The 26,383-nt window shown below is 40.3% G+C and overlaps 1 protein-coding gene across 3 annotated transcripts in view; it reads right to left on the bottom strand.

The window, feature by feature from the left end:
- Window positions 1–1,359: 1,359 nt before the first annotated feature.
- The window catches only part of NIP7 (nucleolar pre-rRNA processing protein NIP7), a 61,700-nt gene continuing 36,676 nt past the window's right edge, over window positions 1,360–26,383 (bottom strand). The window contains exons 5-6 of one of the 3 annotated variants that reach the window (XM_053906602.1): window positions 2,022–2,120; window positions 1,360–1,393 (exon numbers count right to left, since the gene is read on the bottom strand). In XM_053906602.1, the coding sequence (XP_053762577.1) occupies window positions 2,061–2,120 (60 nt within the window). In that variant the 3' untranslated portion in view covers window positions 1,360–1,393; window positions 2,022–2,060. Of the gene's footprint in view, window positions 1,394–2,020; window positions 2,121–12,618; window positions 12,726–26,383 lie in introns of those variants that run through there. The other 2 variants (XM_019455431.2, XR_002081656.2) reach the window with 2 other exon arrangements.

The following is a 26,383-nucleotide window of genomic DNA, read 5'->3' as shown; positions in this document are numbered from 1 at the left end:
CCTGAAAAATAATCCTAATAGCCAAGAATTTCTTTTGAGATGAGGTGTTTTATTTCCTACATGCCAAGCATGAGTCTACCTTAGGGGATATTCCCTCTACCTGGAATGGTCTCCCACTCTGATTTCACATTCAGATTATATCTCTCTAATTTCAAGTTAAATGTCACCCCCTTGGTGAAGCTTATGTGAGCTGCCTCATCATAAGTGGCTATCCATCCTGTTTTCTTTCTCTCCATAGAACTCATGGCTACACATAATATTTTTCTGATTTATATGTTGATTGATCTGTTTGCACACCATGGTTGTCCAGTATTTTGGCACACAGTAGGTGCTTAATAACTATCTGTTGAATAGATAAATGCCCAGCTTCTGGAATGAGGGAGAAGGGGTTAAGTTTCTAAATAGAGTTTTCTGAAACTTGAGTGTGGGAAAGGAATTTGGCCTTGCCACTGGATTAAGAATGCCTACGGGCAGCCCCTAACCCTGGAACTTTATTCTTAAAGCATTTTAACTTCGTGCTAACTTTGAGCCGTGGACGTGAGACCCACCCATGGTTAAGTTCAGGTTAGGTTTGGGACACTGGGATATTTTCTTTCATCCATAATCACTGGATCAAGGCCTATAAATCAAATAGTTAAGACACAAAACACAAACAAGGTCGTAATTTGTTTCTTCCTGCCCTCTGTTTTTCTTGGCATGGAAAAACTCAAGCTTTTCCTGACTGGGGATGGGTAATGACACTGGGGGGTGATTCATTAAAAGTGGCCTGAGTAACTGGCCTTTTATTTCTTCTCATTCTTTCCCTTTATTGTCCCAACTCATGTAAGGAAACACATTGGATAAAATAATTCTCTTGCTGATAAAGAACTTTCCCTTGACTCTTTGTTCATTTGCAGTTATATGTTCCCAGAATCAAAATCTTAGTGCTAGGGAGGCCAAAGTGGCTAAGGGTAGAAGCAGTGTATATTTCTAATAGAGAAGGAAGGCCAAGAATCCTGGCTTTTTTTTTTTTTTTTTTTTTTTCTAGAGAGAAAGAGACAGCATGCTCAGAAGGGACAGAGAGAGAAGGAGAGAGAGAGAATCCCAAGCAGGCTCCATGCTGTCAGCGTGGGGCCCCATGTAGGGCTCAATCTCACAAACCGTGAGAGCATGACCTGAGCTGAAATCAAGAGTAGGATGCTTAACCGACTGAGTCACCCCGGTGCCCCAAGAACCCTGGTTTTGGAAGCCACTGCTTTTACCTCCTCTTCTTAACAAAGCTGCCTATTCTATTAGAAAAAGTGTTCCAGTCCCCAGGGAATCTAGCAGGAGTTAGGGAGTCCCTTATCTCTAAATTGGGTGTCACAGTATCAGTACTTTCCTCTCAAACGAGTGCCTTTAATGTCAACCATTCCTAAGGCCAGAAAAGAGAAAAGACAGTGATAACAACTAAAAATATTCAATTTCATAGTATTCAATTCAAAATATTCAATTTCATAGAGCATAATACCAAGAGAAATAGCAGAGTATACTATATTCATCTTTTACACTCCACACTGCTGTTTTATTTGAAGTATTTTTATGTTTTTTGTAAATAAAGAATAAATTCTAAAATATGTAAAAAAAAAAAAAAAAAAAGGCTGGACAATAATCGACCAAAAGGCTAACAATAGCTATGTCAGGGTTGAGGGCTTGGAGTCTATTTTCATTTTCACGTTTGTCCTCGTCTGAATCTTTTTAGTTCTTTTCACAGATTGTGCGTTACTTTTGTGATTAAAAAGAAGTAATAATAAAATGTGCTTTTATTTAAGTTGGTTTGTGTGCCCTGACCTCCTGCACCTCTCTGTGGAAGCGGAGCAATTTATTTTCCAAGAGGTGGGCATAGAAGGGCACGAGTGGGACTGCGATCCGGGTCAGGGCGAGGCTGTGGAAAAATACCAGTGATGCCTCACGCTCAGCACGGCTCTGGTGAAGGCCACTATTAAGTCACCCCTCCTTCATTCTCTTCCCCCTCCATGTGAAACGATCCCAGTTCCTCTCACCTGTTGTCGTAAATCTGTTGCACATCTCTGAGCCTGCTCCTAGCGCTCCACCATCCCTGTGGATTCCCAAGGCCAGCAGCTCCTCCATGGGGGACGCGTCTAGGAAAGGGACAGCGAGAAGATGAATCTGTCGGTCTCTGATGTTCTAAATTGGTGGTTCTTCCTAACTTTCGAGAAGGGACCTCAAAAGACAACATGCCTCCCACCTACCGAGGCTCTGGTCAATTAGGGGTCTAGGTAGTCAGGAGATGGATTATCTGCTAATATGGCTAGATGCTCGGTTGGAGAATCTGGCTCAGTAGGATTCCTTGTACCCTAATGAAACAGACTTTCCTACCAATCCCGGGCAGCAGTGAACAAGGCGCCCTCCCTGTGAGGAGTGAGACAAGAACTTGTGCTCCCTCCCAGGATCATAGTCCCAAGACACTAGGAAGAGGAATACACTGGTGACTCATGCCTGGTTTCTCCTAGTGTTCCTCCTTCCCTAAGTGCAGAAGGAGAGAGGCAAAAAGAGGGGCCTGGACATGAGTGCTGATGACCCTCTGCAGGAAGGAAATACGTGGAGTGGGAAGAAAGCATTCTCCTCTCCCAAAGTTCTTACTATTTCTTGGATTATAGAACACTTTGAGGATATGAAGCAAGCTATAAACCACCACCTCAGAAAAGTGCACATATGTCCTGGACTTTGCTGGTAATGGTTTATATCTGCCTGTCTTTCCCTTTCTTCTAGAACCCCCATTTTCCTCAGAGGAACTGTTCCTCTTCTAGTCTCTGTGAAGCTATGCAAGCTGTCAATCAGTATGTTCCACCTCCCCTTGCTTACAGGTGGGACATGTGATCCAATCTATTCAATCAGAGAAGCTCATGTCCCTGTGGCACGGAGCCGGGCGGGGCGGGGCGGGGGGTGGTGCACGTTGGGGAAGACCCCTTGTTATTAAAGGAATATTAAACTGGAGAAAAGTAAAGCCTGGGGCTGTCCATCGCTATTTTGTCTGACTAGTGGAGTCTCAAGAGTGGAGGCCAACAAGGGGTGCCTGGCTGGCTCAGTCTGAAAAGCATGGGACTCTTGATCTCCCAGTTGTGAGTTCTAGCCCCAGGGTGGGTGTATAGAGATTACTTAAAAATGAAAAATCTTAAAAAAAAAAAAAAAAAAAAAAAAAAAAGGAATAGAGCCCAACAAAGTGGAAAGGTGCCCTCAGGACAGTGTTAAACCCTTGAATCTAGTCACAAAGAAAACCTAAACATAAATGAACCACATAATTTCCTTTTTTTTTTTTTTTTCTTTCCCCTCAAACTAGTGTGTGAGGTGGGTTTCTGTACCTTGCAACATACGTGCCCACATAATAGAACTTGGCCTCCACTTTCCAGGGGTGGTCAGACTCTGAAGCCCAGGCCTCCACTGGCCATTCAGAGCCCTGTTAGCGGTGCCCCTTATACATTTGAAAATTGATCAAGTGAGGTAAGGGATTCGGATACATCAGATTACTGCATTTGGGGAGGCAGTACTTCCTTCTTCATGTTGGCTCCATTTCTGCCTCGCAGCGCCTCGAAAACCCCAAACCCCACCGAAAGCACCAGCCAGAGGGCACACAGCTGGAGAGAAAACAGGCAGTGTGGGTGTGTTGGAATGCAGGAGATTCTGGGAGGAAGAGGAAGACACTGGCGACTCATGCCCAGCTTCACCTGAAAAATTCGTACTGTATTATATAACTTAAAAAAAAAATCTCTTTCAACTGCAAAATTTCAAAATTCTTTCCCCAAATCTCAAGAACGTAAAAGAAATCTCCAGCTCCCCAAATTAGGATTTGTACTGCTGGCGTGAGCTTTTCCCCTCAAGACCATATAGATTGGCTTTCCCATGGATTTAGGATCAAAGGGCTCCTTCAGGTTATGTATTCCTTTGAAACGAATTCAAAGGCGTGCATTTCCAAAGTGCAGGGGGAGCTGAAAAGCCTTCATCCTTGCTGAATGAATCAGCATCCTGGGAGCACAGGTGACACGTCCTGACCCATCCCTTCACTGTCTGATAAGCCCAAAGGTCATAGCTCTGAACTTGACCCCACTTTTCCTTCTTCCTGCCCCTTTTCTGGGTTTTCTGATAAGGTGCCCTAAGTCAGCTGTGACACTGTTTTCTCTCTCTGCAAACATAGTCCCCAGGGCGTGCACTCTGCCTGTGAGCTCCCCAGCTGCTTCCAGCTCTCCCTCTGCCCACAGCCCTTTAATTGCTGCATTCCAACAAATTAGCCATGTGACAGAAGATTATTTTTAACTTCAATAGAGCAGCTCCCTCTCTTTTAATATATCATGCTTGGCCCACATTCCCTCGGTGAAAAGGGCACCATCGGCTACTTCTGAGAACTTTTAATTACTCCAATTGTTTGCAAACCTCTTAGAAGCTTGGGGGGAAAAAATTTCTTCTCCTTTCCCAGTTTTCCCATTTCCTATTTAACGGGAGCTGAGGCTGAGTCCAACCTGGAGACTTACCAGCTTCAACAGGTCTCCTCAAATCTCCTCCAGCCCCCTCTACCTGTCCTCCTCCACAGGACTTTTCTTCCTTCCTTCCTTCCTTCCTTCCTTCTTTCCTTCCTTCCTTCCTTCCTTCCTTCCTTCCTTTCTCTCTCTCTCTCTCTCTCTCTCTCTCTCCCTCTCTCTCTCTCTCTCTCTCTTTCTTTCAAGTGCAAATCCACTGGGAGAATGAAGGGAGGGCAAGTTCCAGAGTCACAGGAACTGCATCCCAATGACACATGGAGCCTGGAAGGCAGCAGGAATGGATAGGGGTTGGTGCCTGTGGCCTTAGGAAGACTGAGCCCTCAGCATCTTCTAGGTCTTGGGATCCTGCAAGAGGGTCCTAATGATTGAGCTGATTCTGAGTCTAAGCCTTCCAAATTTGAGTAAACCACACAGACCAATGAGCATCTCATTGACCATCACATGGACTAAAAGCCTTCTCCAATTTTTCTGAATGTTCTAAGCCCATGATACTTCTCTAATCTCAGGAGGCCAAGTGGGCTATGTGGCCAGAAATGATTGGTATTGTATCAACTACCTTCACCTAGAAAGGTAGAGATCGAGTTTCATTTTGAGTCTCCCAAAAACCAAGAAATGTGCAATTTCTTTTACCTGAGATTTGCAAAGTAATTCAAATAGGTTCTATCAGTATGGAATCATTCCAGATATTATCTATGCTTTATGCATTTTGATGCACAGTGAATTATAAAAAGATAGGTGTGTGTGTGTGTGTGTGTGTGTGTGTGTATGTGTGTATGTGAGAGAGAGAGAAAGAGAGAAAGAGAGAGACAGAGAGACAGAGAGAGAGACACTCTCCCTCTCTTGTTGTGTATTAGTAAAAGGGAAGAAAAAGTGTTCCAGGCAGTGGGAACAGCATATATGCAAGCTGTTGGGTAGGAAAAAGGAGTGTGTTTTGGGAATTTTAAAAAGCCAATGTGACTAGAATCTACAGAGAGTAACACATTATGCTCCAAGAGCCCAGTTCTTTGAACTTTTTAAAATTGAGATATATTTTACATAAAATTAAATGCTAATATTTTAGTGTATAGATCAGTGAGTTTTGACAACTGCAAACGCTGCCACCCAAATCCAGATTCAAACTTTTCCATGTCTTCAGAAAGTTCCCTAGTACCCCTGTCTAGTCAATGCCCCAGCCTTGGGCAGCTGCTATTCTGATTTCTATCACCATAAATTTAACTTGTTTGTCCTTGATTTAGCAGCATATAAATGGGATCATACAGTATGTGTTTTTTTGTGTGCACTTCTTTCTACAATACATCATCTGGATTGTTCCAACAGTTCCAATCTGTATGGTGTTTTTCTGTTGGATTTACAGGAATATGTGGTGATAAGGTCAAGCCTAACCAGAACAACTTCATTAATGATAGATTTCCCTAGAATGGGTTCAAGTCACCTGTCATTGACCACAGTAATGCCATTGAGACATGGCAAGGCACTTTTGATTTTAAAAAGGTTGGCAATGGGGAGCTTGGGTGGCTCAGGTGGTTAAACGTCCAACTTCAGCTCAGGTCATGATCTCGTGGTTCACAGGTTTGAGCCCCAAGTTGGGCTCTATGCTGACAGCTCAGAGCCTGGAGTCTAGTTCAGATTCTGTGTTTCCCTCTCTTTCTGCTTCTCCCCCATTCGTGCTCTCTCTCTTTCTCAAAAATAAATAAATATTAAAAAAAAAAAAAAAAAAAGGTTGGCAAATGTACCTCACCCTTTGATCTAGCCATTCTGGATTTAGGAGTTTCTCTTACAGATAGATATCCTCACATATGTGTCACATGATGTTTGTGGATGAATATGAATGAAAGGATTATTTTTCATAGTCAAGGATTAGAAACAAACTTATAAACATCCGTAGGGATCTGATTAAGTAAGTAGTAAGTAATGCAGACAATGGAACACTATATAGTCATGAGAAAAAAATGAGGAGTTTCCTCAGGTCCTGAAACGAGATGCTGTCCAAAATGAAAATAGCCAGGTGCAGAACAGCATGTGTACTCATTCGCTTACTAAACAGATTTTTAGGGAGAGACTGCAATGTTCCAGACACCATGCTACATGCCGAAGGTACAACATTATACAGAATAAAATCCCAGGGTGCCTGACTGGCTCTGTCAGTAGAACATGCAACTCTTGATCTCGGGGTTGTGAGTTCAAGTCCTACATTGGGTGTAGAGCTTACTTAAAAAAATTAAAATCTTAAAAAAAAAAAAGAATAAAATCCCTTCTCTCATGGAACTTGCTTTCTAGTGGCAGGGGTGGTAGAAAAAAATAAACAAATGAAAAATGTATCTGTATAGTGTGCTATCATTAATGTAAAATGAAAGAATGAAAGGGGGGGAAGAAAACATAAATGTGTTTATTTATTTATTTATTTATTTATTTATTTTTAATGTTTATCTATATTTGAGAAAGAGAGAGAGAGCACAAGCAGGGGAGGGGATGAGAGAGACGGAGTCAGAATCTGATGTAGGCTCCAGGCTCTGAGCTGTCAGCACAGAGCACGACACACGACTTGAACTTATGAGCTGTGAGATCATGACCTGAGCCGAAGTAGGATGCTTAACCACCTGAGCCACTCAAGCACCCCCGTATTTTTATTATTTTTTTAAGATTTTATTTTTAAGTAATCTCTACACTCAATCTGGGGCCCAACTCATAACTCCAAGATCAAGAGTCACAAGCTCCACCCACTGAGCCAGCCAGGTGCCCCACAAATGTGTTCTTTTAACTCTGCACAAAGTATCTATTTCAGAAAAGACACGCCAGAAACTGGTAGGACAGAGGAAGGGAGCTAGGAAGCTGCAGGATGAAGACAGAACAAATGTCATTTAATGTTCTGTGTATCTTCTGACTTTAAATTATTGAATGGGTTATCTAATCCAGAATTAATGGATATAATTACAATATTTTGATCAAGTTGGAAGAAGTGTTTGGCAGCATTGCCCAGCACCTGGGCCCTCAAGTGGTGGGAAATGCCTTACGGCTTTTTAATCACAGCAGGAGGAAAGGGCTGGCCCCCAGCTGTCACTCACTGCAGTCATGAACCAAGTCATGGCATCACTCTGGTAAGATAAAAGAGGCACCGAGAGGACAGAAGGAAACAAAATCAGTCTTGAGTCACATACGCTTCATGGGTATTTATAAAAGCCTTAGGCAGCTCCTTCCTAAATTTGAATTAATGTCAAAAGAGAATCATTTCAGGAAGTATGAGTTCCTCTCTTCAAACTTTTTGGGACCATCCCACTCTGGTATGAATCGCATAGAGCCAAGTTCATTCACAGGGAACATCTGTGGGGGAGACGGGAAGCACAATAAAGAAACCATCTGACACTGAACATGGACATCATTGTCTTTTTTCCCAGCTTCCCTTGGGACATCCATTTGTTTGGTTGTGTGGGAAGGAAAGTCTATAAAATGTTTATGGTTATTATTTCAGTTTATTCATATAACATGTAAAAATGGCAATTTGGAAAAGGAGCTTCACTGAGATATGCATTCTTTGTACATGTTTGTATTCCAGAAGCTTCACAGAGTTGTTGGAAGGTGGCTTTGTGGCTCCTTGTGGCTTTTAGTTAACCAAAATGATTAAAAAAAAAAAAAAAGTTTCGCTTTGAATATCAAATTTGTAATTATTTATCTTATCTCACAATAAATTACTTCTTTCAAAATCCTACCATTATTTTTCTTATATTTTTATTAACTTTTAATTACTAGTTAATATAGGAATACATTCTGGGGCACCTGGGTGGCTCAGTCAATTAAACGTCTGACTTCAGCTCAGATCATAAACTTGCAGTTCGTGAGTTTGAGCCCCACGTCGGGCTCTGTGCTGACAGCTCAGAGCCTGGAACCTGCTTGGGATTCTGTGTCTCCCTCTTTCTACACCCCTTCCCCACTCATATTCTCTCTCTCTCTCTCTTTAATGAATAAACATTAAATTATTTTTAATAAAAAAAGTAGTACATTCTTCTTTTTTAAAAAAAAGTTAGAGTGTTGCAGATAAAGTTTTGGTTCTCTTTAATCATTTTCCATAATGCTAATTTAATTGGCCTCAAGTATGGCTGGCAAATAATTACTTTATCATAGTGATTTTAATATGCAGCAAAGTGTGAGAATCACTTGTCTAACTGATTTAGGACTCCAATGTTTGGAAACTCAACCCCCTGACATGATGGGAAATACATATTTTTAAAAATACAAGAAATGGTTTTCATTCTTTAAGTGAAGGATGAGATTTGCCTTTCAAAATAGATTGCATTTTAGCAGAAAATTTCACTGTGTAAATAAAAAGCCAATATGCATTTCTAGAATAGAGTCTGGGGACAATGAGACCCTAAACTCACCATTTAAGTTGTCATTGTTGTGGGCATGTTGCACCTCTGTAGATTATTACGATGTGGCTGGAGACTGGGGATTGAGGAAGAACTGACTGAAGAAGTTTCTTGGCTAGAGAAAGAGAGGGCTGTAAAAGACCCTTGTGAAAGAGTCAGGCTGAGACTCTTAAGTTCTGTGTTGTCCAACATGGTAGCTACCAACCACATATGGTTATTTAATCTTAAATTTAAGTGAATTGAAATGAAATCAAAAGTTAAGTTCCTCAGTCATGCTAGCCACATTTCAAGCACTCAATAGCCACATATAACTAGTGGTTACCATATTGGATGTAAGTATAGAATATTTCCCTCATTAAAGAAAGCTCTACGGCACAGTGCTACTCTAGAAATTATTGTATGTGGTCTTACCTAGTAGCTAGTTTTAAATGTTCATTCATGCAAAAATGAACTATTGGGACCTCATCAAAATAAAAAACTTCTGCACAGCGAAGAAACAATCAGCAAAATTAAAAGGTAACCGACAGAATGGGAGAAGATATTTGCAAATGACATATCAGATAAAGGGTTAGTATCCAAAATCTATAAAGAACCTACCAAACTCAACACCCAAAAAACAAATAATCCAGTGAAGAAAGGGGCAAAAGACATAAATAGACACTTCTCCAAAGAAGACACCCAGATGGCGAACTGACACATGAAAAAATGCTCAACATCTCTCATCATCAGGGAAATACAAAGCAAAACCACAATGAGATACCACCTCACACCTATCAGAATGGCTAACATCAACAACTCAGGCAACAACAGATGTTGGCAAGGATGCGGAGAAAGAGGATCTCTTTTGCCCTACTGGTGGGAATGCAAGCTGGTGCAGCCACTCTGGAAAACAGTATGGAGGTTCCTCCAAAAACTAAAAATAGAACTACCCTATGACCCAGCAATTGCACTACTAGGCATTTATCCAAGGGATACAGGAGTGCTATTTCAAAGGAGCACATGCACTCCAATGTTTATAGCAGCACTATCAACAACAGCCAAAGTATGGAAAGAGCCCAAATGTCCATCCATGGATGAATGGATAAAGAAGATGTGGTGTATAAATACAATGGAGATTACTTGGCAATCAAAAAGAATGAAATCTTTCCATTTGCAACTATGTGGATGAAACTAGAGGGTATCATGCTAAGTGAAATTAGTCAGTCAGAGAAAGACAAAAATCATATGACTTCACTCATATGAGGACTTTAAGACACAAAACAGATGAACATAAGGGAAGGGAAGCAAAAATAATATAAAAACAGGGAGGGGGACAAAACAGAAGAGACTCATAAATATGGAGAACAAACTGAGGGTTACGGGAGGGGTTGTGGGAGGAGGGATGGGTTAAATGGGTAAGGAGCACTAAGGAATCTACTCCTGAAATCATTGTTGCACTATATTCTGACTAACTTGGATGTAAATTTAAAAAAAAAAAAATGTTCATTCATGAAATGTAATCACTTGCTTTATTACCAAGCCTTCAACTAAGTTTTAAAGACATGAATAGACATTTTTCCAAAGAAGACATCAGATAGCTAATAGACACATGAAAACATGCTCAACATCACTCATCATCAGGGAAATACAAATCACAACCACAAAAAGATACCGTCTCACACCTGTCAGAATGGCTAACATTTACAACTCAGGCAACCACAGTTGTTGGTGAGGATGTGGAGAAAGAGGATCTCTTTTGCCCTGCTGATGGTAATGCAAACTGGGGCAGCCACTCTGGAAACAGTATGGAGGTGCCTCAAAAAGTTAAAAATAGAACTACCCCATGACCCAGCGATTGCACTACTAGGTACTTATCCAAGGGATACAGGTGTGCTGTTTCGAAGGGACACATGCACCCCAATGTTTATAGCAGCACTATCCACAACAGCCAAAGTATGGAAAGAGCCCAAATGTCCATCCACGGATGAATGGATAAAGAAGATGTGGCATACATGTACAATAACATATAATGGAATATCACTCGGCGATCAAAGAGAATGAAATCTTGCCCTTGGCAGCAATGTAGATGAAACTAGAGTGTATTATGCTAAGCAAAGTAAGTCAGAGAAAGACAAATATCATATGATTTCACTCATATGTGGAATTTAAGATACAAAACAGATAAACATAAGGGAAGGAAAAATAGTATAAAAAGAGAGAGGGAGAGAAACCATAAGAGACTCTTAAATACAGAGAACAAACTGAGGGTTGCTGATGAGGTGTTGGTGGGGGGATTGGCTAAATGGGTGAGGGGCATTAAGGAGGACACTTGTTGGGATGAGCACTGGTAAGTGATTAAATCAGTAAATTCTATTCCTGAAATCATTATTACACTGTATGTTAACAAACTTGGATTTGAATATAAAAAAAATAGTAACAGCTAATATTCATTGAATACTTATATATTGGTCAGTTTTCTTAGTGGCAGACAACACGTTTCACTCTTATCAATTTAAGCACAAAGAGATTTATTGAAGGGTATGGAGAGTTCACAGAAGCATTAGGAAAGTTAAGAAATATGCTCTAGGGGCTCCCGGGTGGCTCAGTCGGTTAAGCATCTGACTTAGGCTCAGGTCATAATCTTGTGGTTTGTAAGTTCGAGCCCTGCATCGGACTCTGTGCTGACAGCTCGGAGCCTGGAGCCTGCTTCAGATTCTGTGTCTCCCTCTCTCTCTGCCGCCCCCCCGCCCACACACACTTGTGCTCTGTCTCTCTCTGTCTCTGAAAAATGAATAAATGTAAAAAAAAAAAGAAAAGAAAAGAAAAGAAATATGCTCTAGACTAAACATCCAGGAATGACTTCCAAAATTATACTGGAGAACAGGGTTGACAAGCAAGCTGCAGCCTCGGCCACCATCCAGAAGATTCAGAACTGCTAAGCTGCCACCATCAGCTGCTGGCTCCAGAATAATGTTGCCTTTGCCATGATCAGCACCAGCAAAATGGATGCTTCACGCCTGCCTCTCCTTCAACAGAGTTCAGAGCTCTCACTCTACAGAACTCCACAGAGTTCGCATTTGTCTCACACAAATGGCATCTAAATCACAAACAAAATCAGAGCTGCAAGGGAGTTTGAGAAATGTACCAAGTATTTAGCTTCCTAAGCTAGAAAGAAATTGGAATGGATTTTGAAAGAACCAATCTAAAGTATCTGCCACAACTCGCCATGCGCCAAGTCCAGTAAGCATGTCTGATCTCATTTCATTCCTACAAGAATTCAGTGAGGAAGGCCCTATAATTATCCCCATTTGACCGATGAGGACACTATGGTAAATGGTGGGACTCATAGGATGATCTTAGTTGTGCTTTTCAAGTTAAAGGAGTCTTCTGTCCACTCTAACTAAAGGAAGCACCGAAGGGACAGCTGCCTGGAGAAGCCAGGATGGAAGATGACAACCCACAAGAATAAAGCAGCAGTCCCAAGGTGACAAAGGACAGCCAGAATGAATCTGAGAACTCAGGAGTGGTGCCAGATTCATGCCAGATTCCAGAGTCCCTGCTCTCCACAAGTCCATGCCGCCCCCAATGGGAAGAACCAGAACTCACCCACACGTGACAAAGACTAAGAACACTTTCTTGGTTACATTTCAACAGCCCCAGTTATATCTGTGACACAGAGGGCAGTGCAAAGTAAAGAACTCAGCAGGGAAGGCTTCCAGACGGAGGTGAGTTTTCAGTTGGTTTTAGAGAAGCGTTAGCTTACGTACATCTGTCAGAAGGCAGAGGCTTTCAGATGAAAGAACTCACGTGTCTCACGCCAAGACTCAGGGCTGAAGCGGGCAGTCACTGTAGCATATCAGACCAACGTCCTTGCCTGAGGAGGAAGGAGGTGGGTCAGTGTTTAGGAGAAAACAATAAAGAAGCTGGTTGGGAAGGGAACTGATTGCAGGATAAAATCACATGAAACCCTACCTATGATTATAGCTATATTAAAATATTAATAGAGTATATATTGAAATTCAATTAATTAAAATCTCAGGGAGTGGGACCCAGAAATTTTCTAAAACTCCAAGTCGATTTGTCCTGATTTGCCTGTCACAATGGCTGTTCCCGGTCCCATGTCTCCTTCCCTGTGAAAAAGCCCAAGCTTCTGGTGCCTGGGGCCCCTTTGCCATGTCATTCTTTTTTTTTTTTTTTTTTTTAACGTTTTATTTATTTTTGAGACAAAGAGACACAGAGCATGAACAGGGTTGGGTCAGAGAGAGGGAGACACAGAATCCGAACCAGGCTCCAGGCTCTGAGCTGTCCACACAGAGCCCACGTGGGGCTCAAACTCACAAAGCCTGAGATCGTGGCCTGAGCCGAAGTTGGTCGCTTAACCGACTGAGCCACCCAGGCGCCCTGCCATGTCATTCTTTCCAGGAGACGTTTTAGTAGGATCAAAAGATAACCATGTCAGACAGAAGAATAAATCTCAAGGGAATGGGTCACTTGGAGCTGGGAGATTCAGAATAATTTGAGAAACCAGCGTCAACATCTCAGAAATGCAGTAGGATGTGTGTTTCTTACTTACTTCACTTAAGTTTTATCAAACAATATTAGTAACAACATTCTAACAAGTCTTTCCATCTACTTGGTCTTATGCTAACCGATTTAATATTGCTTTATATGATTTAACCCTCACCACAATTACCTAAACTAGAGGCAATTAATATTGCCATTTTACCAGTGAGGAAACTGAGGCTTAAGAAGTCCCACAACTAAGAACTGGACCCTGGAGTCCATAGATTTAGCCATCCTACTATGCTGCCTTGATTTCTTTATCCTTATTTGTGTTTCCCTATTATTTTTCACACGTTATGTTTACTCATTGGCTCTTCACTCCTCCAAAAACTAGAAGTTTCTTAAATGTGATGATTAAGTCTGACTCATCTTTTTACACCCTTAACCCCAATACCTGACAAAGACTAGCACATAGTACTTAATAGCACATAGAGTTAGACAAAGCTTTATAACATAACCATTCGCTTTATTTTTTTAAATTTTTTTTACATTTATTTATTTTTGAGAGACAGAGCATAAGTGGGGGAGGGGCAGAGATAGAAGGAGACAGAGAATCTGAAGCAGGCTCCAGGCTCTGAGCTGTCAGCACAGAGCTTGATGTGAGGCTCAAACCCATAAACTGTGAGATCATGACCTGAGCTGAAGTCGGACACCCAACCAACTGAGCCACCCAGGCGCCCCACTTTATTTTTTTTAAATATTTATTTTTTAGAGAGACAGAGACAGACTGCGAGCTGGGGAGGGGCAGAGAGAGAGGGAGACACAGAATCCAAAGCAGGCTCCAAGCTGTCAGCACCGAACCCACGCAGGACTCAAACTCATGAGCCATGAAATCATGATCCGAGCTGAAGTCGGCCGCTTAACCGACTGAGCCACCCAGGCCCCTCCATTCACTTTATATACTTATACACAATGACTCTTGCAGATAGTCACAGCTTCTGGGTAACAAGTTGATGATGTGAGTCCTCTCATTTCATATATTGCCATGGTCAAGTGTGAGGGTCTTAGAGTCAGAGAGTTACAGGTTTGAATCCTGCCTCAGCCACTTATTAATGGTATAGCTTTGGGCAAATATTAAAAGAAAAAAGTTTTGGGGCACCTGGATGGCTCAGTCGGTTGAGTGTCCAACTCTTGATTTCGGTTCAGGCCATGATCCCAGGGTCGTGGGATCAAGCCCCACATTGGGCTCCATGATAAGTGTGGAGCCTGCTTAAGATTCTCTCTCTCTCTCTCTCTCTCTCTCTCTCTCTCTCTCTCTCTCTCTCTCCCTTTGCCCCTCTCCCCAACTTGAGTTCTCTCTCTATGTCTAAAAAAAAAGTTTATAATTTATAAAGGGTTATTTGTAAAAAGAGCACTGCTCTTGGGTCCTGAAGAAATAACTGGAAAAGTTAATGATTCCAATGCTTAAAAATATATCTGTGTGTACAGGCACATCAAAAGACGTTCAACATCCCTAATCATCAGGTAAATGGAAATCGAAACGATAATAAGATATCACCTCACTCCTGTCAGAATGGCTACTATCAAAAAGAAATAGCAAGTGTTGGTGAGGCTATGGAGAAAAGGGAATCCTCATGCACTGTTGGTGGGAATGTAAATTAGTGCAATCACTATGGAAAACAGTCTGGAGTTCCTCAAAAAATTAAAAACAGAACTACTGTACAATCCAGCAATCACATTTCTCGTTATTTATCCAAAAAAATGAAAACACTAATTTGCAAAGACATCTGTACCCCTAAGTTCATTGCAGCATTATATGCCATAGCCAAGATTTGGAAGCAACATAAATGCCTATTGGTAGATTAATAGATAACAAGTGCTATGTACCTGCAAAGGAATATTACTCAGCCACAAAAAGAATGAAATCTTGCCATTTATAACAACACTGGTGGACCCAGAAGGTATTATGCTAAGTGAAATTTCTCAGAGAAAGACAAAATATGGTATGATTTCACCTATATGTGGAATCCAAAGAAGCAATACAAATAAACAAATAAAACAAACCAGAAACAGATTCATAGATACAGAGAAAAAACTGATGGTCGCCTGAGGGCTGTAGGATGTAGGAATGGACGGAATAGGGGAAGGAGGTTAAGAAGTGCAAACTTCCAGCATAGGGAATATAGAAAATAATATTGTAACAACTTCATATGGTGACAGATGGTAACTAGACTTACTGTGGTGACCACTGGTGATGCATATAAATATCGAATCACTATGTTGTATACCTGAAACTAATACGATATTGTATTTCAGTTATTCTGTAATAACAAATATGTACCCGATCAAAGTGATAGACAGGTGGGTTCTCAGAGGAGCTCAGTGTCTCGCTACAGTAGCCAGCAGCCTGCTGACCCTCTCAGCTCCTCCTACTGAGAAAGATGGAGAAGCAAGAACAGGGAATTGCTGTGGTTAAATGTTAACTTGTGTTTATTTCTCTACAACTGCAGGCTGTTTAATTTGGCCAACCCAGTGAAGATTCTTTGGTAAACTTGTGCATAATTTCTAAACACCAGACCTACGACCTTTACACACATGCTAAACATTTATAGAGTGGAAGAGTTCTCTTTTTTCTCCATCAGTGAATTGAATAAATATCAACACCCTCCCCTTTCCCCCCAAAAAAGTATTCTGTGATCTACACTAAAGATAAATTGGTAATAATTCATCCTGATCAGCAAAGGGTTGTAAAGCAGATTCTTTGATAAGCCAATTAATTCCAGAAGGCACTGGGGCTTATTTCTTCCCGATACTGATTTATATTCTCAAAGCCATAGAATGTTAGAGCTGGAAAGAAACCTTTTAAGATTATCTCGTCAAGCCTTCTGATTTTAATGGAGGAGAAAACTGTGCACTCCAGAGAGGAAAGTTTAGACTCACGGACAAATGTTAATAAAGAAAGAATCATATAGAAAATATTTTGTCATAACAATTCCTACAGCACTGTGGTTATTGTTTTTTGTTCCTTTTATAATCTGGTGGTCCAAATACAGTATTTGGGCCTGGACTTGGAAATCTGTGGACACTAATCTTCAGCTTTGTGCTGACGTCAGAGATATTTGAGAATCACTGCTGCCCCCTGCTGGAAATTTAAAACCTCACAGGTTCTCAAGGCTCTATGTAATTTTTTAAGTCAAAAAAATTCTAAAAGTAATATTTCCTTAAGTTAGTAAGCTTAAATTTTTTTCATTTTACTTATTTCATAAAGATAGAACACATGCATGTGAATGGGGCAGGAACAGAGGAAGGGAGGGAGGGAGAGAGAGAGAGAGAGGGAGAGAGAGAGAGAGAGAGGGAGAGAGAGAGTCCCAGGCAGGCTCCATACTCAATGCAGATCTGTGGCAGGGCTGGATCCCACAACCCTGGGACCATGTCCTGAGCAGAAGTCAAGAGTCAGATGCTCAACCAACTGAGTCACTCAGGCGCCTCCTGTTAGTAAGTTTAAATAGTATGGAAGGGTATAAAGAGAAAGCCAATACTTGCCCCCCTTCAATAATACTTCCCAGTGATAACTGCCATTAACAATTTTATTGAACATTTTTCCATAATTTTTTACTTATATATTTGTATATGTCTGTGCACATGTATATAATTTTATAGATATGTAGGAAAATGCCATGCAATGTCTTATAGCTTATTTTTCTTTATTTTGGATATTTAAAAGCTTCCTAATTTTTTTTTAGAAACATATCTTGAATATTTTTAAAAAAGTAATCTCTATGCCCAACGCGGGACTTAAACTCACAACCCAGAGATCAAGAGTTACATGCTCTTCCAACTGAGCCGGCCAGGCACCCCCAGGTGCTCCTGTCTTGAGTAACTTTTTAAAAAAATGTATTTTAGAGAGAGAAAAAGCATGCCCGTGAACATAGGGGAGGGGCAGAGAAAGAGAGAATCATAAACAGGCTCCACACTCAGAACAGAGCCCAATGCAGGACTCGATCCCACAACACTGGGATCATGACCTGAGCCAAAATCAAGAGTCAACCTCCTGAGCCACGGAGGTGCCCCTTGAACATCTTTTCAAAGCAGTATATTGACAACCTCATTCTTTTTTATGGGCAGATAATAGTCCATTGCTTGGATGTACCATAAATTATTCATTCAGTCTTCTTTTGATAGACTAAAATGTAAATCTCTCTAAGAGCAGGGAATTTATTTACTATTTTGTTGTTGTTACTCACCGCTGTCTCCAGTAATGAGAATAATACTCAACAAAGTTTGCTTAGTAAGTAAATGGACACTTTCCTAGTTTTAAGAATTTCTGTTTAAAAACACTGTTCTGAATGCCTTTGTGCCCATATTTTTGTGCATTGGATAAAGTCTAGGAGGAAGTACAGGTTCAAAGGCATGCGAATCTTAAGTTTTGACAGATACTGCCAAATTATCACTTTTGATGAAGAATGGATCCAGATGTTTAATAATTCTATGATTCCCATGACTGACTTGACATCAAAACCAGAAGCTCCCAGAGAATTAATGAAACATAGCTGTTTTCCGCACATCCCTTTTCTGCTCTAATTCAGTAGTGGGGTGGCACAGAATATTTAACATGCCCCGCCCCCCCCCACCCCCCCCCGCCGTGATTCCCATGCACACTCAGAACCGGCAATAGCCACATAATCTACCCATGTCTTGCTACACTGCAGCAGATGGGAATGTGCTCCTATATCCTAATCTTCATGTGGTAACTCATTTGTTATTCACCTGATGCTTATCGAGTGCCTACTGTGTGTAAGACCCTATGCTCTCTCAACCACACGCAAGATTGTACAGGGGGTGTGGTATGGATTTCGCCACTGCCATGGGTGGTGGTGCTGGGGGCGAACGGGTGAGTTTGTCGGTATACGTGTTGGCCGGTGGCTGGGGTTTGGGGAGGGAGCAATGTGTGGGTGAAACTTGGGAATCCTGCAGCACGACAGTGGCAGAAATTTTTTAAAGGCCCAGCCCTGCCCTCAGTGACACGTATGTATGTCTAACAAACATGGAGCCAGCGCAACTTCTAGCTCTTCTTAGGCAAGTGCTACCGAGGATCGCCAAAAGCCGAGGAGTGGGGCGGGGCACAGTCTTTCCCCCCTGGGCCCTTCTAAGCCAGATAAAATATCATGCAGATGCGACACATGTGGGAAATGCGCCATGGACAGCCAACAGATGGCAGTCATAAAAAGAGATGACAGATTCCACCGTCATTCACGACCCACCCAAATGTCACGTCCGCTGGGCTCTTTCCCTGGCAGTTCCTGCCCCAAGCAGGTGTTGTTTTCATGTACTCCATGGCAGTTAAAATATAACAACAGAAGGGAAAAAAAAACCCACCAGAAAACAAACTGCTACTACTATTCCCCAAGGCTTACTGTATCAGAACTTCTGACCACATTACTGCATGACCCCATTTTATTCTCCCAACAGTGTAGCGAACTCAGAGAAGTTAAATAACCAGACAAAGGCTACACAACTGGTTTAGTAGATGATCTTCACATCCTTTTTGCTTGCACATCTCATCACGTAATTTTGAAAAATTGTGTATCCCTAGAAACAGACATTTATGTCTGAAATGCATCTACGGCCACTTAATTTATAACAAAGGAGGCACTACAGAAAGCAGGGGTGTTTTGTTTTGTTTTGTTTTGTTTTTTGAGAGAGAGAGAGAGAGAGAGAGTGGGGGAGAGGGGCAGAGGGAGAAAGAGAGAGAATCTTAAGCAGACTCCGCATTCAGCAAGGAGCCCAACAAAGGCCTCAATCCCACAGCCCTGGGACCATGACCCGAGCTGAAATCAAGAGTCAGACGCTCAACCGACTGAGCGCCCAGGCGCTCCTGGATTTTTTACTAAATGGTGCTGTAATAGCTAGATACCCATATGGGGAACACTACATCAAATCCAGGTGGATAAAAGACAAATGTGAAAGACAAAAATCTCCGGCTTTTTAGAATATATGAAAATATTTTCTCAGCTTCTGAATAGGAAAGGATTTATTAAACAAGCCACTAACTGCTCAAGATAAAGGAAAAGAATGATAAAGAGAATGACTCAATTACACTAAAGTTACACATTGTGGTTCACAAATATACTACATAGAGAGTATACTAGATAAACTACAGAGTAAGAGAAGACAATTGCAACAAATGTAACCAAATGCTCATCAGCTTGTTGCAACACTAGGCAAAGGCAACAGTGTTAAATGGTACAACTACTTTGGAAAACAGTTTGGCATCCTTTTTATACAAATGTTATACAGTTGCTCCTTGAACAACATGGGTGGTTTGAGTGAATTGTACAGGTCCACTTATACATGGATATACACTTAATATTTTTCCTTATACTTTTCCTTATTTTTAGTTAGTTCTACATCCAATGTGGGGCTGGAACTCATAACCCTGAGATCAAGATTCACATGCTCTGCAGACTGAACCAGCCATGTGCCCTTTCTCTTAGAATATTCTTTTTTTTAATTTTTTTAACGTTTATTTATTTTTGAGACAGAGAGAGACAGAGCATGAACAGGGGAGGGTCAGAGAGAGGGAGACACAGAGTCTGAAACAGGCTCCAGGCTCTGAGCTGTCAGCACAGAGCCCGACGCGGGGCTCGAACTCACGGACCGCGAAATCATGACCTGAGCCGAAGTCGGCCGCTTAACCAACTGAGCCACCCAGGCGCCCTGACTCTTAGAATATTCTTAATAACATTTACTTTTCTCTAGCTTATTTTATAGTAATAATATAGTATATAATATACATAACATACAAAATATGTGTTAATCAACTGTTTATCGGTAAGGCTTTTGGTCAATAGTAGTTAAGTTTTGGGGGAGTCAAAAGTTACATGCAGATTTTTTACTGTATGGGGGTCAGTGTCTCTAAATTCTGCATTGTTCAAGGGTCAAGTATAGTTCACAATTAAAAAGAAAAGAAAAGAAACCATTGACTAACAATGTGTATCTCCTTCCATATTTTAAAGTTGACATCTAAAAGTTTCCATCTTGGGGCACCTGGGTGGCTCATTCAGTTAAGTGTCTGACTTTGGGTCAGGTCATGATCTCATGGTCCGTGAGTTTGAGCCCCACGGAGCCCAGAGCCTGTTTCAGATTCTGTGGCCCCCTCTGTCTCTGCCCCTCCCCCACTTGCACTCTCTCTCTCAAAAATAAACATTAAAAAAATTTTAAGCCTCCATCTTACTTTTTATTACTTGAACAACAATGCTTATAGAAGCCTTATTTTTAATTGTCCCAAATAGAAAACAACCCAAATATCTATGGAAAATGACTAACTAAATTGTCGATTTTCATAAAATACAACACCACTCAGCAATAAAAAGGAATGACATGGATGAATCTCAAAAACGCTGTTATGCAAATGAAGCCAGACACAAAGGGTATCTGCTGTATGATTCTATTTATATAAAATTCAGAAACAGATGAAACTAAGATGTTTGAAATCCAAACAGTGGTTGGTGGATGAGGAGTGACTTGAAGAGGGCATCAGGGAACATTCTGGGGTGATTCATCATACATTTAACTAGATGCAAAATATGTACTTTCTGGCACATTATGGATCTTAACATTTAAAAATAAAACTGTGATATCACTGCCATAAATACATCCAATGAAATATAAGTACCATACTGATTTGATACTCACCATCATCCATTTAAAAATTTAAAAATATGGACAAGCCCTTCTTGACTAGTCATTCATTTTAAATCATTCTTTTTATCCTTGAAATCCATGTCTCCCACCATCTATTACTCTAATGAAACATGTTTTTATGTTTGAAAGTCCCTTATTCATCATCTATTTCTCTGCAACAACATATGACCATGTATTTACATTTTTTCTTTTTTTAGATTTTAAAGTCTTTAAAAATATGCTATCACCACAAGGGTTTAAATATTAATTTTCTTTGGACTTAAGCTAACATTATAAGTTATACCCTAATAATATCAATCAAAGCAGCATAAAGTTATGTCCACTGAAAGTTAATCTCTTAATGAAATGAATGAAGGAGTAGTTAATGGGACCTTAAGTAGTCTTTTTTTTTTTTTTTTTTTTAGTTTATTTATTGAGAGAGAGAGAGAGAGTATGCACACGTGCACATACAGGGAGGGGTAGAGAGAGAGGGAGGGAGAGAATCTTAAGCAGGTCCCAAGCTCTTACCGTGAAGCCAGAACCAGGGCTGGAACTCACAAACCATGAGATCATGACCTGAGCTGAAACCAAGAGTCAAACGCTTAACCGACTGAGCCACCCAGGTGCCCCAGGACCTTAATTAGTCTTGAACTATGCCAGTATTGGTATCCAAACTTAGTTTCTTACAACATAATATACACCAGAGTGGGATGTAGATTATATGCCTTACCTTTTGCAAGGTGGGAGACAGATGATTGGGGCAGAGAAACTGGCAGGATCTCTGACTTTGGAGTATTCTCAGATAAGTTTTAAGAAAGATAACACATGAAGGTTGATCCCCCTTGAGAAGCCTTCATGCTTAGGGATATGTATAATTCCAGTTTGAAGATGGCCAGTTTAGAATGTGCTGGAGATGGGATTCTATGTCTGACTACCAGCCTAGATTCTTTCAACTGTGCCATACAATCCTATTTTATTTCTTATCACTTTGACCTAAAACAACCATTTTAGGAATATTTATTTGCCTTTGGGGGATGGTGGGCAGCTATGGAAGGAATACATTACCATTGCTCAAAATTAAAATATAGTATCATTTTTACATGTCAGTCTTCCATCTAGACCTTGAACTCTCACAGGGAAAAATTAGTGTTTTATCTATATTTGTGGCCCTAGAACCTATTGAGCTTCAACTCACAAAGCAGGGCCTCAATAAATGTTGAGCAAATGCCCATGGAGGACTAGACTATTTTTTTTTTCTATGATCTCACAGCATACTACCTAAAAAATCTTACCTAACATAAGACTGGAAATGTCCTGTCCTGGACTGGAAGTTATTAGGCTCTGAAGCTTTCTTGAGCTTCATACATGAGTCAGGCATCATGCTAAGGCTTCATTAAGGATAACATTTATTGGGGATCTTTTCCCTCTACTCCTGTAGAAAATTAGGAAAAATTAGAAAAGTCTAAGGAAGAAAATATTTGAAATCTCTTGTCATTCTATCTTGGTTAATATAAATAGATATGAATTTAAAATTGGACTCACAACAAAAATAAAATAAAATAAAATAAAATAAAATAAAATAAAATAAAATAAAATAAAATATAAAAATAGGAGGCAGACATAAATTCATTATAACATCTTGGGCAAGTCAACCTCCTGGAGCCTCAGTTTATCCATCTGTAAAACTGGCATAATAATACCATTTTTTTGTAGAATTTTGATGAAGATTAAATGAAATAACAGCATTTACTTACCCTAGCATAATACATGGTAAATAGTAAATGTTAACAAAAAAAGTGTACATGATTATAACTTACATAAATTTGTGGTCACATTATATGTTTCAATTATTTTTCTCTTCTTATTATATCTTGATCATGAAATCATCTTTGGGTACATATTTATTTATTTTCTTGTTTTTTATGGGGGGGACATAATTTTTATCACAGAGAAAATTTCTTACTATGAACACACCAGGAGTTACTTAATAACCTTATTTTTAGATCTTTCTAGTTCTAATTTTTTGTACACTATCAGTAATGCTGAGATGAAAATGCTTGCACTCAAATCTTAGTGCACTTTTACAATTATTTCTACAGAATGAATTTCTAGACAATGGAAGTTTTATGGCTTCTGCTATTTGTTGTTGTTTGCTTGTTTTTGTTTTTTGTTTTGTTTTGGTTTGGTTTCCCTGAATTGCTCTTTGGAAAGTTTTTATAGATTTACAGTTTCACCAGCACTGGCCAAAAGTACCTGTTTCACAGCACCCTCCCTGACACTGGGTATTATTATTTTTTTTTAACCTTGCCAATTTAATCGACATGTATCAGGCATTGTTTTACAGGCTTTACCTCATTTCATGTTCACTACAATCCGATGAAGTGTCCATTTGGCAATCTGTCCTCTTTAGCAGATGGGGAGAAACAAGACTACTAGAGGTTAAGTTCTTACTCAAGCCAGTAAATTATTAGGCCAGGAGAAGCCTGTTGATCATTAACTTGCTGACTGTAGCTTTTCCCCTATACCACACTGCCTCCTGCTGGTGCCCAGAGGGAGGGCAGGAAGCACTGAAGCTCCTCAAAGCAGAATCCTTAAATAAGAGTTGAATATTTGTGGTGAGTAAAGAAGAGACAACCATATGATGGTGGGACTTTGAAAAATGAGGAGAAAACTAAACAAGCTTTACACTTAATGTTTACACATTTTATGTAAGTTATAGCTTAATTTAAAAAAAAAGGAAAGGAAAAATGAGAATTTTGTTAGAGAAGAGGAGGGAAGACTTTTCAGGAAAATACTGGATGTGTTAATAAAAATATTTTATGCTTATTGAGCCCAAATAATGAGCCAAGCCCTCTGTGAAGGGCACTGGAAATAGTAATTCACTTAATTTTCATACAACCCCATGAGGCACGTCTGTTGTTTGGGCCTCACAGATAATATAACAGAGGTAGATAGATGGCTAAGTAATTTGCCCAAGCTTATGTGACTAACAAGCAGAAGAATCAGAATGTGAGATAGGTAAATTGGCTCCTGGTTAAGGCAGGCAGGCTGGGATGGCTAAGTAGCCCAAATCACCAAAGATCTGTCATACTCAGAGGCCTCTTCCTATTCTGGAATGTCCACAACACAGAAACTTGGAAAGACCAGGATACTATACAGATTCAGGTCTATGTCTAACTAATTCAAGGGTCTAGCATGTGATTTCTCAACCTCAGTGATGCTGCCACTTGCCCACCTGAGTTATTCTTCAGTGGTCCCAAACTGGGTCTTTGCTGGCACTAACCCAAGGGGTCAGGTAGAAGAGGCTTTGAAGCTCAACCAGTTGCTGGGCCTCTCAGGGAGGGGGCACACCACTCACTACAACTGGTATTTCTCTATTTGGTATGGGTACTGGTTGGTAGATTCCAAGAGCATCAAAGACAGCTATTGGTGACTCACATCCTATGTCCCCACTTCCTTCCTACATTGACTCCAGGCCCACTTAGTTCTTTGGAAATACTCCTTACCCATTCATTGCCCTGGCTGTGGAAGATAGGGATAATGATGTTTCCAATGAAGAAGTGGGGAAAGGACTCTCCAAGGTCTATTGGCAAGCCCATCACAGAAAAAAAAAAAAAAGTAAGGTTCAGGAATGTGTCCAGCAAGGTGACGGTTGCAAGTGGATTTGGAACTGGAGTTGGACAAGAAGAGAACCTGGAGAAAGAGAGAAGGACCATGATTTTTTTTAAATCCTCTCCAGGCCAATCTACAAGGCCAAAAGGGAGAAAAGAACTCAGGGAAAGTATCCTGTGCAGTCATAAAATTATATAGACAGCTGTTCTGTATCTAGAAAATCACAACACAAACACATAAGAACTGGGAGTTTGTCCTAAGAATGTCTCTGTTTCGGTAAATATAGTTTGCTGGTGGGCATGAAATTACATTTCAATAAATATAATTTGCTGGTGGTATGGTCTTTCAGTGTGTATCAAAAGCCTTCCTCATGTGCCTAGTCAGTTCGATCCAACCTCAAGAAATGTGTCAGGCTCTGGGCTAGGTTCCAGGATGTAGAGTGAACAAGAAACTAACTCTAAACAATGTATTTCAGGAAGGATGATATATGAGCTGCTAAGGAGGAAGCAACAGGGTGATTTAACCCTGCCCAAAAAGCCAAGAAAGGTTGAAATTCTCTTAAATGAGGCTTGACTGACAAGAAGGACTTAGTTAGGCTAGAATAGACAAGATGAAGCTTCCAGGGCGATTGAGTAGCAGGTGATAAGGAAATGTTACAAGTTGCACATATGTGGGGCACCTAGGTGGCTCAGTAGGTTAAGCATTTGACTTTGTTTCAGGTCATGATCTTGTGGTTCGTGGGTTCAAGTCCCACGTCAGGCTCTGTGCTGACAGTTCAGAGCCTGGAGTCTGCTTCAGATTCTGTGTCTCCCTCTCTCTCTGCCTCTTCCCCTCTCACACTCTGTCTCTCTCTCTCTCTCTCAAAAGTAAACAAACATTTAAAAAAATAAAAAGAAGTTTTACAAACGTGAGCTCAAAATGAGGTTGGCAAATAGGCAATCTCTTCAGGCTTTAAATGTAAAGTTAAGGTGTCTGCAACTTGTTCAAAAACAAAAGGGAACTGTCAAAGAGTATTAAGTGAAATATTTGGATATGTGTTCTACTGTGTATCCTTCAACTCACTAGTTCTACTTTAAGGACATGATCTTAAGGAAATAATTATAAATTTGTGCAACTATACTGTTACAAGTATGTTTCTAATATTGAGACTGTCTAAAATTAGAAAATTTTGAAATTTCCTAAACATCTTACAGTAGGGGCTTAAATAAAGAAAACTTTGGTTCACCCATATATTAGAATGCTAAAGATTAGTAGCTGCTAAAGATGCTGTAGGGGAAAAAAATGTAATGGCATGGAAAGATGTTGATTATGCATTAAATGAAAAATGAAGGTTATATAAAATATATATAGTATAATACCATTTTTAGTAAATACACACACACACACACACACACACACACACACACACACTAGGTATGCAAAAGACATTGGACATAGGCTATAAACCTAAACTGCACGTCAGTTTATTCTTGCCTGTGAGATTATGGGTGATTTAAATGTTAATCCTTTTGCTTATTTTTTTTTAATTGTTCCACAGCAGGTACTATTTTTGTAATTAAGAAAAATTATATGTCTTATATGTCGAGAGGTTTCTGGGGTGCCGGTCATATTCTTGACCTCGATTGGGTTTACACTGGCCTTTGCTTTAAATTATTTGTTAAAAAATGTAAATCTATTTAATAAAATTTCCATAATGTGTGCTACATTTCACAATTTTAAGTGCTAAATAAGCTG

Source organism: Panthera pardus, unplaced genomic scaffold (genome assembly GCF_024362965.1).
Source record: "Panthera pardus isolate Hobbes unplaced genomic scaffold, ASM2436296v1 HiC_scaffold_19, whole genome shotgun sequence".
NCBI lineage: Eukaryota > Metazoa > Chordata > Mammalia > Carnivora > Felidae > Panthera > Panthera pardus.
Note: the sequence above shows the minus strand (reverse complement) of the source record. Positions and strands in the feature narration are given on the sequence as shown.